At 42.9% G+C, this 15,342-nt stretch overlaps 1 protein-coding gene across 4 annotated transcripts in view; it reads left to right on the forward strand.

Annotated features, from left to right (window-relative positions):
• The window catches only part of LOC139574483 (GPI ethanolamine phosphate transferase 2-like), a 123,907-nt gene that overhangs the window by 37,805 nt on the left and 70,760 nt on the right, over nucleotides 1-15,342 (forward strand). For 3 of the 4 annotated variants that reach the window (XR_011674783.1, XM_071399118.1, XM_071399119.1), the window contains exons 5-6: nucleotides 5,951-6,089; nucleotides 9,894-10,106. Coding sequence is in view for 3 of the 4 variants with exons in the window: in XM_071399118.1 (XP_071255219.1) it covers nucleotides 5,951-6,089; nucleotides 9,894-10,106 (352 nt within the window). In the remaining variant the exon portion in view is untranslated. Of the gene's footprint in view, nucleotides 1-5,950; nucleotides 6,090-9,893; nucleotides 10,107-10,271; nucleotides 10,819-15,342 lie in introns of those variants that run through there. The other variant, XM_071399121.1, reaches the window with a different exon arrangement.

The following is a 15,342-nucleotide window of genomic DNA, read 5'->3' on the forward strand; positions in this document are numbered from 1 at the left end:
TTCAAGATGGTGAGGAAGGCATTTAAAAAAAATATCCAGGCATCCTCTACTGACGGGATGAGATCAATATCCTTCCAGGATACCTCGGCCAGGTCGATTAGAAAGGCCTGCTCGCTGAAGTGTTTCAGGGAGCGTTTGACAGTGATGAGTGGAGGTCGTTTGACCGCTGACCCATTACGGATGCAGGCAATGAGGCAGTGATCGCTGAGATCTTGGTTGAAAACAGCAGAGGTGTATTTGGAGGGCAAGTTGGTTAGGATGATATCTATGAGGGTACCCGTGTTTACGGAATTGGGGTGGTACCTGTTAGGTTCATTGATAATTTGTGTGAGATTGAGGGCATCAAGCTTAGATTGTAGGATGGCTGGGGTGTTAAGCATGTTCAAATTTAGGTCGCCTAGCAGCACGAGCTCTGAAGATAGATGGGGGGGCAATCAGTTCACATATGGTGTCCAGAGTACAGCTGGGGGCAGAGGGTGGTCTATAGCAGGCGGCAACGGTGAGAGACTTGTTTTTAGAGAGGTGGATTTTTAAAAGTAGAAGTTCAAATTGTTTGGGAACAGACCTGGATAGTAAAACAGAACTCTGCAGGCAATCTTTGCAGTAGATTGCAACACCGCCCCCTTTGGCCGTTCTATCTTGTCTGAAAATCTTGTAGTTGGGGATGAAAATGTCAGAATTTTTGGTGGTCTTTCTAAGCCAGGATTCAGACACGGCTAAAACATCCGGGTTGGCAGAGTGTGCTAAAGCAGTGAACAAAACAAACTTAGGGAGGAGGCTTCTAATGTTAACATGCATGAAACCAAGGCTATTACGGTTACAGAAGTCATCAAAAGAGAGCGCCTGGGGAATAGGAGTGGAGCTAGGTACTGCAGGGCCTGGATTCACCTCTACATCACCAGAGGAACAGAGGCGGAGTAGTATAAGGGTACGGCTAAAAGCTATGAGAATTGGTCGTCTAGAACGTCTAGAACAGAGAGTAAAAGGACGTTTCTGGGGGCGATAAAATAGCTTCAAGGAATAATGTACAGACAAAGGTATGGTAGGATGTGAATACAGTGGAGGTAAACCTAGGTATTGAGTGATGATGAGAGAGATATTGTCTCTAGAAACATCATTGAAACCAGGTGATGTCATCGCATATGTGGGTGGTGGAACTGAAAGGTTGGATATGGTATAGTGAGCAGGGCTAGAGGCTCTACAGTGAAATAAGCCAATAAACACTAACCAGAACAGCAATGGACAAGGCATATTTACATTAAGGAGAGGCATGCTTAATCGAGTGATCAATAAGGGTCCAGTGAGTAGAGGTTGGTTGGGGTCACGGCGATCCAGACAGCTGGCCGGGTAGATGGCTATCGGTAGCAAGATAGCATAGGATGGAGGTCTATTTTTAGACACCTCGTGCGTTTCCGTCGGTAGATTAGTGTGGTTCCGTGTGGTAGAGGGGATCAATCCAATTGGCAAAATAGATATAGTGACCCAAGAAAAAAAAATTGTCCGATATACTTATTCAGATAGCAGCCGATAAGACAGCTAACGATTAGCGGGCCCCAGATGAGCGTTCAGGTAACGTCGCGACGGAGGTGCCAGTTGGATAACTCCCTCGGGCAGATAACGTCGGCAGTCAGTCGTGAAGGCCCGGTGGGGCTCCGTATCTGCAGCAAAAAAAAAAATGGGTCCGGATAGGTGACTGTAGCCCAGGAATGACTGATGGAACTCCTCAGCTGGCTAGCTCCGGAATGATTTAAGTTTGCTCCGGGATCGACGTAAGCCAATAGTCACACGGTTTGCAGCTAGCTAGCTGCGAAATCAAGGTGCAAATGTCCAGAGCCTGCGGCTGAAATCCGGGGAAACTGAGAGAGAAAAAAAGGCCCGGTATGCTCCGGTCCGAGTCGCGTTGCACAAAAGTGCCGGTAGATTATCGAGCTAAAGGAATAGCTGATGACCACAAAACGTGGGCAGCTGAAACACCAACGCTAGCCAGCAAACCGGCTAACTTCTGGGCAGCTTCAGATTAGCTTCTGGCTAGCTTCTGGTTAGCTTTCTGGCTAGCTTCTGATTAGCCCCTGGCTAGCTTCCACTGTGGATTTTCAGATTTGAGGTAAATAATACTTTTTTTTGTAATTGGTGAGGCGGGTTGCAGGAAAGCTTTTGCAGGAAAGCTTTTGTAGTTGAGTTCTTGGATAGTAAAATATATAAAAGATATGCGAAGAAAGGTGTAAATATATATATATACAGGACACGACAATACGAGGACAAAAATGACGTCTGAACTGCTAAGCCATCTTGGAACAAATGTTATGGCATGTGAGTCTGTGTTCATTTCTGTTTCATTATAATCACCCCACCTCATTTGGGTGTATATATATATATATATAAATAAATAATAATAATAAAAAAATATATATATATATAAATAAATATAAGGCCAGTTTTATTGCTTCTTTAATCAGAACAACAGTTTTCAGCTGTGCTAACATCATTGTGAAAGGGTTTTCTAATGATCAATTAGCCTTTTAAAATGATAAACTTGGATTAGCTAACACAACTTGCCATTGGAACACAGGAGTGATGGTTGCTGATAATGGGCCTCTGTACGCCTATGTAGATATTACATAAAATCAGCCGTTTCCAGCTACAGTAGTCATTTACAAAATTAACAATGTCTACACTGTATTTCTGATCAATTTGATGTTATTTTAATGGACAAAAAATGTGCTTTTCTTTCAAAAACAAGGACATTTCTAAGTGACCCCAAACTTTTGAACAGTAGTGTGTGTGTGTGTGTGTATTAGAGATCGACCGATTAATCGGAATGGCAGATTAATTAGGGCCGATTTCAAGTTTTCAAAACAATCGGTAATCTGCATTTTTGGACGCCAATTATGGACGATTATATTGCAATCCACGAGGAGACTGCATGGCAGGCTTGACCACCTGTTACCCGAGTGCAGGCAGCAAGGAGCCATGGTAAGTTGCTAGCTAGCATTAAACTTATCTTATAAAAAACAATACATCTTAACATAATCACTAGTTAACTACATATGGTTGATGATATTACTAGTTTAAATAACTTGTCCTGCATTGCATATAATCAATGCGGTGCCTGAAATTGTGGCACTTCTCTTGCGTTCAGTGTAAGCAGAGTCCGGGTATATGCAGCAGTTTGGGTCGCCTGGCTCATTGCAAACTGTGTGAAAACCATTTCTTATTAACAAAGACCGTAATTAATTTGCCAGAATTTTACATAACATTGAAGGCTGTGCAATGAAACAGCAATATTTAGACTTAGGGTTGCCACCTGTTCGATAAAATACGGAACGGTTCCGTATTTCACTGAAAGAATAAACGTTTTGTTTTCGAAATGATAGTTTCTGGATTTGACAATATTAATGACCAAAGGCTCGTATTTCTGTGTTTATTATATTATAATTAAGTCTATGATTTGATATTTAATAGATTAGTCTGACTGAGCGGTGGTAGGCAGCAGCAGGAGGCTCGTAAGCATTCGTTCAAACAGCACTTTCCTCCGTTTGCCAGCAGCTTTTCGCAATGCTCGAAGCACAGCACTGTTTATGACTTCAAGCCTATCAACTCCCGAGATTAGGCTGGCAATACTATAGTGCCTATAAGAACATACAATAGTCAAAGGTATTTAAATACAAATGATATAGAGAGAAATAGTCCTATAATAACTACAACCTAAAACTTCTTACCTGGGAATATTGAAGACTCATGTTATAAGGAACCACCAGCTTTCATATGTTCTCACGTTCTGAGCAAGGAACTTTAACGTTAGCTTTTTTACATGGCACATATTGCACTTTTACTCTCTTCTCCAATGCTGTGTTTTTGCATTATTTAAACCAAATTGAACATGTTTCATTATTTATTTGAGACTAAATACATAAAATCTATGTACTGTTACATACACTTAGGTTGGAGTTATTAAAACTCATTTTTCAACCACCACAAATTTCTTGTTAACAAACTATAGTTTTGGCAAGTCGGTTAGGACATCTACTTTGTGCATGACACAAGTAATTTTTCCAACTATTGTTTACAGACAGATTATTTCACATATAATTCACCGTATCACAATTCCAGTGGGTCAGAAGTTTACATACACTAAGTTGACTGTGCCTTTAAACAGCTTGCTGAACAAGCATATGAAACAGTGTTTAGACCCTTTACAATGAAGACCTGTGAAGTTATTTGGATTTTTACGAATTATCTTTGAAAGACAGCGTCCTGAAAAAGGGACGTTTCTTTTTTGCTGAGTTTATGTATGTGTGTAGATATGAATGTGTGTGTGTATGTGTATGTATATTTACACATGTTAAGTTTGCTGAAAATAAACGCAGTTGACAGTGAGAGGACGTTTCTTTTTTTGCTGAGTTTATATCTCAACACCTCATAAGCATTCCTGTCTCTTCTGTAGGTGTTATCCTTGTATTGCTACTGCTGTATCATCAAATTAATTATCTAAGTGAGTCTCAGAAATGGCTAATATGTTAATGTTATGGATATCAGGCTACATATATTAATATGTACTATTTGTAGCCCTTTCCTGGGTAGCTTATCAGAGATCGACATAATATGGAAAAGAATAAACAAAGCAAGAGGGGGAAAAAAACATTCAGCAGTCCATGAATCAGTTGGGTGTGTGTGTGTGTGTGTGTGCTGTGGGGTTGAAGCTAGGAACACATAGGCTTGGCTCTCTCATCTCTTCTATGCTTTTGGGAGGGAGGGTGGACAAAGAGCCTGTCATAGCGGATGTAAGCAATGTCCCTATGCGCTCTGACAGCTTTCATGGCTGGGATAAGTTCTTTCCCGTTCATGAAATGCCAATGAGATCCTACATCTGTAACATGAAATGCCAATGAGTTGAAGAAGTTAGCTGCTCTGTTAGGGCAACCAGCTAAACTGGCAGAGATTCAGGCTTTTGTTAGCTTGCGCTGGCTGCTAAAGGAAGCAGGCTAGCGTGGAAGAGAGTGGCTGAGGGGGTCTTTGAAGTGAAACGGAGCTAACCACCTTTCATTCCCAGAGGAGAGAGCTAGAGAGTGAGCCTAGCCCCTCAGGCGCTGTTTGGAAACTCCACTGTTTCGCTCCAGTGAAGGGAGGACATGAGGCGAGGGTGCTTCTTCCAGCAGCAGGACTCTATTTCAAACACATATTTCCACAACCCCTATTCCTGCCCTGTCTGTGCAATTCTATTGCCTGTTGAATACCACACTTTCTTCCTGATACATCTCTTCTTCTGGACGTCTCAGCCTAAAACATGACGTCATCCTGAAACGGTCTGTTTGAGGTGGGGGTCTGAGGTGGGGTTTTTAAAGTTTTTTTTTCTTTCTCTGGAATGTATGCTTTGGCAACAAATACAAGTATAGGACAAGTCAATAACATTATTTGAGTAAGAGTTAACAGATTGTTTCCCCAAAAATTATTTTACCCCCTTTTTCTCCCTAATTTCAATCTTATCTCATCGCTGCAACTCCCCAATGGGCTCATTACCCGCCAAACCGCGCCAGATGCACCAATGTGTCGGTGGAAACACCGTTCAACTGATGACCGAAGTCAGCCTGCAGGTGCCCGGCACGCCACATGGAGGTGCTGTAGCGCGATGAGCCAAGTTCAACCCCCCCAGCTAAACCCTCCCCAAACCCAGACGACGGGGGCAAATTGTGCTCTGCCCTATGGGACTCCCGGTCACGTCCGGTTATGACACAGCCTGGGATTGATCCCAGGTCTGTAGTGATGCCGGAAGCACCGTAATACATTAGACCGCTGAGCCACTCCGTAGTCCCTGGATTATGAGCTGTTAAAATGAGATGGTACTTTAACTGTAAGTTGCAGTGAATAAAAGTGTCTGATAAACGACCATTATGTTAACATTTGATCCGCTTATGTGACCTATCTATATCTGCCATGTCCCGTGTCCCCTTAGGAGGCAGAGGGGGCGCTGCCCTACCTGCTGGTGCTGTGTGGGGACCACGGGATGTCCGAGACGGGCAGCCACGGGGGCTCGTCTGAGCATGAGGTCAACACCCCCCTGGTGCTCATCAGCCCCGCCTTCAAGAAGAAAGGTAAGCATTGGCTCTCCTGTTATCCCTCTGTCTGTTTGTCAGTCTGTCTTGGTGTCATTGCTGAAGTAGGCACATGCACACCGGTGTTCAAATGTATCACAACACTTATCCATAATAGTATAGTGAAAATATTGTAGTTACGGCCCACCACTAATATGTCCATTTACATTTGTTTTCACCTAGGAAAAATGTGGTTAAGTGAGGATTAACATGACTTTTGATAGGTAAGGGCCTACTCCAGAGCGCCTGTGCCACACACGTACATGCCTGGTTAAATAAAGGCTACAAAAAATGCACACACAAACATACACACACGGCTGTCTCAGCTGAGCTCTCACTGTGAGAAGCGGTGACGTCTTGGCACTGTGTGAAGAGGAGCTCATTAACGTCTCGCCGCTCTGTGACGAACGCGTTCGAGGCCGTTGGTGTGAATGTGATAATTGTTTCTTTATTTGCCACGTCTATTTCTAGATCACTCCTCATGGGTTTATTTCAGGTGGATCAGATTTTACTGAGAGACTGGCTGGGAAATTAAGCGTTGGCAGAAACAGGCTGGTACAGTAACTTGTACTGTAGGACCTCAGACACATGATGGACAGGCTGGTACAGTAACTTGTACTGTAGGACCTCAGACACATGATGGACAGGCTGGTACAGTAACTTGTACTGTAGGACCTCAGACACATGATGGACAGGCTGGTACAGTAACTTGTACTGTAGGACCTCAGACACATGATGGACAGGCTGGTACAGTAACTTGTACTGTAGGACCTCAGACACATGATGGACAGGCTGGTACAGTAACTTGTACTGTAGGACCTCAGACACATGATGGACAGGCTGGTACAGTAACTTGTACTGTAGGACCTCAGACACATGATGGACAGGCTGGTACAGTAACTTGTACTGTAGGACCTCAGACTCATGATGGACAGGCTGGTACAGTAACTTGTACTGTAGGACCTCAGACACATGATGGACAGGCTGGTACAGTAACTTGTACTGTAGGACCTCAGACACATGATGGACAGGCTGGTACAGTAACTTGTACTGTAGGACCTCAGACACATGATGGACAGGCTGGTACAGTAACTTGTACTGTAGGACCTCAGACACATGATGGACAGGCTGGTACAGTAACGTGTACTGTAGGACCTTAGACACATGATGGACAGGCTGGTACAGTAACTTGTACTGTAGGACCTCAGACACATGATGGACAGGCTGGTACAGTAACTTGTACTGTAGGACCTCAGACACATGATGGACAGGCTGGTACAGTAACTTGTACTGTAGGACCTCAGACACATGATGGACAGGCTGGTACAGTAACGTGTACTGTAGGACCTTAGATACATGATGGACAGGCTGGTACAGTAACTTGTACTGTAGGACCTCAGACACATGATGGACAGGCTGGTACAGTAACTTGTACTGTAGGACCTCAGACACATGATGGACAGGCTGGTACAGTAACTTGTACTGTAGGACCTCAGACACATGATGGACAGGCTGGTACAGTAACTTGTACTGTAGGACCTCAGACACATGATGGACAGGCTGGTACAGTAACTTGTACTGTAGGACCTTAGACACATGATGGACAGGCTGGTACAGTAACTTGTACTGTAGGACCTCAGACACATGATGGACAGGCTGGTACAGTAACTTGTACTCTAGGACCTCAGACACATGATGGACAGGCTGGTACAGTAACTTGTACTGTAGGACCTTAGACACATGATGGACAGGCTGGTACAGTAACTTGTACTGTAGGACCTCAGACACATGATGGACAGGCTGGTACAGTAACTTGTACTGTAGGACCTTAGACACATGATGGACAGGCTGGTACAGTAACTTGTACTGTAGGACCTCAGACACATGATGGACAGGCTGGTACAGTAACTTGTACTGTAGGACTTCAGACACATGATGGACACAGAGCTCATGTTCTGGATTGTCCTGTCAACTCAACTGGCAGGATTTAAGCTTGAGCTTTTATCAAACCTAAAAACAGGACACAGCAGTATATATATATATATACAGTGGGGAGAACAAGTATTTGATACACTGCCGATTTTGCAGGTTTTCCTACTTACAAAGCATGTAGAGGTCTGTACACTTCAACTGTGAGAGACGGAATCTAAAACAAAAATCCAGAAAATCACATTGTATGATTTTTAAGTAATTAATTTGCATTTTATTGCATGACATAAGTATTTGATAACCTACCAACCAGTAAGAATTCCGGCTCTCACAGACCTGTTAGTTTTTCTTTAAGAAGCCCTCCTGTTCTCCACTCATTACCTGTATTAACTGCACCTGTTTGAACTCGTTACCTGTATAAAAGACACCTGTCCACAACCTCAATCAAACAGACTCCAACCTCTCCACAATGGCCAAGACCAGAGAGCTGTGTAAGGACATCAGGGATAAAATTGTAAACCTGCACAAGGCTGGGATGGGCTACAGGACAATATTAGCTGATGTACGAAGGGCTATATAAAATAAAATTGATTGATTGATTGATTGACAATAGGCAAGCAGCTTGGTGAGAAGGCAACAACTGTTGGCGCAATTATTAGAAAATGGAAGAAGTTCAAGATGATGGTCAATCACCCTCGGTCTGGGGCTCCATGCAAGATCTCACCTCGTGGGGCATCAATGATCATGAGGAAGGTGAGGGATCAGCCAGAACTACACGGCAGGACCTGGTCAATGACCTGAAGAGAGCTGGGACCACAGTCTCAAAGAAAACCATTAGTAACACACTACGCCGTCATGGATTAAAATCCTGCAGCGCACGCAAGGTCCCCCTGCTCAAGCCAGCGCATGTCCAGGCCCGTCTGAAGTTTGCCAATGACCATCTGGATGATCCAGAGGAGGAATGGGAGAAGGTCATGTGGTCTGTTGAGACAAAAATAGAGCTTTTTGGTCTAAACTTCACTCGCCGTGTTTGGAGGAAGAAGAAGGATGAGTACAACCCCAAGATCACCATCCCAACCGTGAAGCATGGAGGTGGAAACATCATTCTTTTGGGATGCTTTTCTGCAAAGGGGACAGGACGACTGCACCGTATTGAGGGGAAGATGGATGGGGCCATGTATCGCGAGATCTTGGCCAACAACCTCCTTCCCTCAGTAAGAGCATTGAAGATGGGTCGTGGCTGGGTCTTCCAGCATGACAACGACCCGAAACACACAGCCAGGGCAACTAAGGAGTGGCTCTGTAAGAAGCATCTCAAGGTCCTGGAGTGGCCTAGCCAGTCTCCAGACCTGAACCCAATAGAAAATCTTTGGATGGATGTACAATGTGATTTTCTGGATTTTTGTTTTAGATTCCGTCTCTCACAGTTGAAGTGTACCTATGATAAAAATTACAGACCTCTACATGCTTTGTAAGTAGGAAAACCTGCAAAATCGGCAGTGTATCAAATACTTGTTCTCCCCACTGTATATATATATATATATATATATATATATTTATATTTATTTATTTATTTAATAATGGGTTTTATTTTAAGGTGTGCTACACAAAGTGAATGAATCATTGTTATTGAAGTATGACGTAGAGGAGTAGGGGTTGATTAGAGATGCGGTACATATGTTCTGCTCCTGTGACTTTTCACTTAATTTCTCAACTGTATACGTGTGTGAATGTACGTACGCGCACGCTTGTGTGTTTGTGTACGCATGCGTTTGTGTGTGTACGTGTGCGTTTCTGTCTGTCTTGTGCATGTGTGCCTCCTTGCGCCCTCTTGTTTCTATATCCTGAGATACTGTCTCTACTCCTTATAAACAGTAGGGATGGAGAAACCGTCAACAGTAGAGCAGGTGGACCTGACCCCGACACTGGCTCTTGGTCTGGGCCTACCCATCTCCCAGAACAGCGTGGGCCGACTCATCCAGCCCGTGGTTGAGGAGGCCTCGCTCAGGGACCAGCTGCGCTTCCTGCACCTCAACGGTCACCAGCTGAGCTACCTGCTGAAGGACAGCATGCCAGCCTATGAGAAAGGTAAGAGGGAATAGTGTGGGTCAGTGCAGGGGTAGTGCCAGATCAGAGCAAGGCTAAATCAGCTTCCAGCCTCCCAAAGTCAATGTGTACTTTGGACCCGTTCCGAAATGAATCCGTGGCTTTCCCACCCAACCCAACATGCATAAAACATTTTTTTTTTTAAAGGAGACCGGTTCCAAAATGACCCGAGGACAGTCAGAACCATTCCGAAATGGCCAGTGGAAAAACAGGCGCAAACGGACCCATGCTGTTTTGATCTGAAAGACCCATTCGGCTCCGAGAGAGGGAAAGAAACCTATGCCATCAATAAACGAGTGATATTGGCCAAATTATCAATCCTTAAAAACTGCTAAATGACATAAAACAAGCCAGAAGAAAATTATATTTCGATGTGTCGCATAATCCAAACATTATAGCTTATTGTTTTATTGTTTTTTACTTTCCTAAAACAATAAGTTGTTCACCTCACGATTCAGATGTTGGAGATTTGAGCGCTCAATTTATCAGGGCATTGCATGCATTTAAGTTTATAGGCCTAGGCTCCACTGTATGATATTGATATTTAAAAAAAAATATATATATAAAGGAAGAGAAGCTTAGGCCTAGCCCAGAGAGAAAGATGGAGATTTCTGCCACCAACATGCGTTCTCTATCCTTGTCTGATAGGCTTCTACTGCTATACAGATGTAGGCGTACTATACAGGAGGAAGAATTTGGCGTGCATAATATTTTTTAAAATAAAGATGATCATTATATTGTTACTCCTTTAATCTGACTTTGGTAGGCCTAAAACATTCTTCCTCACCTCAAGTTCAACTGAGTCAGTTGGACTGCTGGTGCGCACTGCCTTCATAGGCCTGTAGTAGCTAAGCCTAGTGACAATACCACACCAGACCTTCACAAAAGTTCATTAGGGTAATATCAAAGTAAGTCAAGTCATTGTTTATAGGTAAAATATGATCCGTAGGCCTACCCAACAAATGACAGCAATAGGCTGATATTTATTTTACATCCAGCCTACTTTAAACTTGTATCTTAAATTAAATACAGAGCACAAAATTGAAAAGACAACTTAATTTAGCTATGAAAATGTCTCAACAAAATGAAACAAAACACTTTTAGCATATTTAAAGAAATGTTTTAGATTCTAAAAAAGCTTATAATAATGATAAAACAAATTATAATAAATACGAAAACAAATAAATAAAAGTTTGAAAATAGCATCAAACCTGAATAGCGAGTTGCACACATTCCATTTGGCCGCGCCAATGTTCTTCTCATCTTTATCCCTTAAACTTGTCCTCACAGAAGACTATACTCTTTCACCTCTTTTGTTTTACTTAAATGAAAAAGGCCTCCATCTTTGCAATCAACAGTTGCCTAGGCCAAAGCTCCTTTCACTCGTGGTCTCTCTCTCTTCAGCAACAGGTGCACGTGAGGTGAGTGGCCGGAACCAGTTTCAGCTGGACATTAACTACAGTATATGTTTTATTGAGTTGCAATTGGCGAAGTTCTGATCACCTCGCACATTAAATTAACAGAGGACAGATCCAGTCGCTAAATCAATTATAATTGCACATACCTGAGACCCGTGGCAATTATATAAGACCCCACCCAGATCTGAGACAAAAGTCAGAATTTATGGTCTCGGAATTTCAGGTTTGTTGGACCCGTGAAGACCTCTAGTGTGTACAAAGCTATTCGGATAAAGCCAAGATAAGTGGCTCAATTCAAGTATTTTATTAATAACACAAGGATACACAAGCAATGTGTATGTGTGGCATACACACACACCCCCAAAGCACATATGTTCCTGCAACCATTTATGTCTGTAAATAGATGTATTGACAACCGCAAAGGATTCAACCGGTTTAAGTTACAAAGATTGCATTTGGTTTCCTCTCTACAGAAGACAATCATCCTTCTCTTTCTACACACACACACACACACACACACACACACACACACACACACACACACACACACACACACACACACACACACACCTGTGTTTAGGCTATGTTGTATACATGTCAGAGTGTGGCTGTGAGGCCTGTCCTTCGTCTATTACAGTGGATGTTCTGTATCAGGTGTTTGTCTATTGAGATTGCATGGCTGTGTGCTCGATTTTAAACAACTGTAAGCAACTGGTGTGGTTGAAATAGCCGAATCCACTAATTTGAAGTGGTGCCCACATGCTTTTGTATATACAGTACCAGTCAAAAGTTCAAACACACCTACTCATTCAAGGGTTTTTCTTTATTTTTACTATTTTCTACATTGTAGAATAATAGTGAAGACATCAAAAATATGAAATAACACATATTGAATCATGTAGTAACCAATAAAGTGTTAAACAAATCAAAATATATTTTATAATTGAGATTCTTCAAAGTAGCCATCCTTTGTCTTGATGACAGCTTTGCACACTCTTGGCATTCTCTCAACCAGCTTCATGAGGTAGTAACCTGGAATACATTTCAATTAACAGGTGTGCCTTGTTAATTTGTGTAATTCCATTCCTTCTTAATGCGTTTGAATCAATCCGTTGTGTTGTGACAAGGTAGGGTTGGTATTAGAGGTCGACGATTAATCGGAATGGCCGATTAATTAGGGCCAATTTCAAGTTTTCATAACAATCGGTAATCAGCATTTTTGGACACCGATTATGGGCGATTACATTGCACTCCACGAGGAGACTGCGTGGCAGGCTGACTACCTGACTACCTGTTATGCGAGTGCAGCAAGGAGCCAAGGTAAGGTGCTAGCTAGCATTAAACTTATCTTATAAAAAACAATCAATCTTAACATAATCACTAGTTAACTACACATGGTTGATGATATTACTAGTTTATCTAGCTTGTCCTGCGTTGCATATAATTGATGCGGTGCCTGTTAATTTATCATTGAATCACAGCCTACTTCGCCAAGAGGGTGATTTAACAAGCGCGTTCGCGAAAAACCACTGTCGTTGCACCAATGAGTACCTAACCATAAACATCAACGCCTTTCTTAAATTCAATACACAAGTATATCTTTTTAAACCTGCATATTTAGTTAATATTGCCTGCTAACATGAATTTCTTTTAACTAGGGAAATTGTGTCAATTCTCTTGCGTTCTGTGCAACATATACCTTTGACTATTGGATGTTCTAATAGGTACTTTAGTATTGGCAATACTAAAGTACCTATTAGAACATCCAATAGTCAAAGGTATATGAAATACAAATGGTATAGAGAGAAATAGTCCTATAATAACTACAACCTAAAACTTCTTACCTGGGAATATTGAAGACTCATGTTAAAAGGAACCACCAGCTTTCATATGTTCTCACGTTCTGAGCAAGGAACTTAAACATTAGCTTTTTAACATGGCACATATTGCACTTTTACTTTCTTCTCCAACACTTTGTTTTTGCAATATTTAAACCAAATTGAACATGTTTCATTATTAATTTGAGACTAAATAGATTTTATTGATGTATTATATTAAGTTAAAATAAAAGTTTTCATTGTTCGTTCAGTATTCAGTATAAAATAAAGGGAACACTAAAATAACACATCCTAGATCTGAATGAATGAAATATTCTTATTAAATACTTTTTTCTTTACATAGTTGAATGTGCTGACAACAAAATCACACAAAAATTATCAATGGAAATCAAATTTATCAACCCATGGAGGTCTGGATTTGGAGTCACACTCAAAATTAAAGTGGAAAACCACACTACAGGCTGATCCAACTTTGATGTAATGTCCTTAAAACAAGTCAAAATGTGGCTCAGTAGTGTGTGTGGCCTCCACGTGCCTGTATGACCTCCCTACAACGCCTGGGCATGCTCCTGATGAGGTGGCGGATGGTCTCCTGAGGGATCTCCTCCCAGACCTGGACTAAAGCATCCGCCAACTCCTGGACAGTCTGTGGTGCAACGTGGCGTTGGTGGATGGAGCGAGACATGATGTCCCAGATGTGCTCAATTGGATTCAGGTCTGGGGAACGGGCGTGCCAGTCCATAGCATCAATGCCATCCTCTTGCAGGAACTGCTGACACACTCCAGCCACGTGAGGTCTAGCATTGTCTTGCATTAGGAGGAACCCAGGGCCAACCACCAGCATATGGTCTCACAAGGGGTCTGAGGATCTCATCTCGGTACCTAATGGCAGTCAGGCTACCTCTGGCGAGCACATGGAGGGCTGTGCGGCCCCACAAAGAAATGCCACCCCACACCATGACTGACCCACCGCCAAACCGGTCATGCTGGAGGATGTTGCAGGCAGCAGAACGTTCTCCACGGCGTCTCCAGACTCTGTCACGTCTGTCACATGTGCTTAGTGTGAACCTGCTTTCATCTGTGAAGAGCACAGGGCGCCAGTGGCGAATTTGCCAATCTTGGTGTTCTCTGGCAAATGCCAAACGTCCTGCACGGTGTTGGGCTGTAAGCACAACCCCCACCTGTGGACGTCGTGCCCTCATACCACCCTCATGGAGTCTGTTTCTGACCGTTTGAGCAGACATGCACATTTGTGGCCTGCTGGAGGTCATTTTGCAGGGCTCTGGCAGTGCTCCTCCTGCTCCTCCTTGCACAAAGGCGGAGGTAGCGGTCCTGCTGCTGGGTTGTTGCCCTCCTACGGCCTCCTCCACGTCTCCTGATGTACTGGCCTGTCTCCTGGTAGCTCCTCCATGCTCTGGACACTACGCTGACAGACACAGCAAACCTTCTTGCCACAGCTCGCATTGATGTGCCATCCTGGATGAGCTGCACTACCTTAGCCACTTGTGTGGGTTGTAGACTCCGTCTCATGCTACCACTAGAGTGAAAGCACCGCCAGCATTCAAAAGTGACCAAAACATCAGCCAGGAAGCATATGAACTGAGAAGTGGTCTGTGGTCACCACCTGCAGAACCACTCCTTTATTGGGGGTGTCTTGCTAATTGCCTATAATTTCCACCTGTGTCTATTCCATTTGCACAACAGCATGTGAAATTTATTGTCAATCAGTGTTGCTTCCTAAGTGGACAGTTTGATTGACTTGGAGTTACATTGTGTTGTTTAAGTGTTCCCTTTATTTTTTTGAGCAGTGTATATAAAAATCAGCCGGTATCAGCTTATTTGGCTCCTCCAATAATCGGTATCGGCGTTGAAAAATCATAATTGGTCGACCTCTAGTTGGTATACAGATAGCACTATTTGGTAAAATACAAAATATTATGGCAAGAACAGCTAAAATAAGCA

This window comes from Salvelinus alpinus, chromosome 4 (assembly GCF_045679555.1).
Source record: "Salvelinus alpinus chromosome 4, SLU_Salpinus.1, whole genome shotgun sequence".
Taxonomy (NCBI): Eukaryota; Metazoa; Chordata; class Actinopteri; order Salmoniformes; family Salmonidae; genus Salvelinus; species Salvelinus alpinus.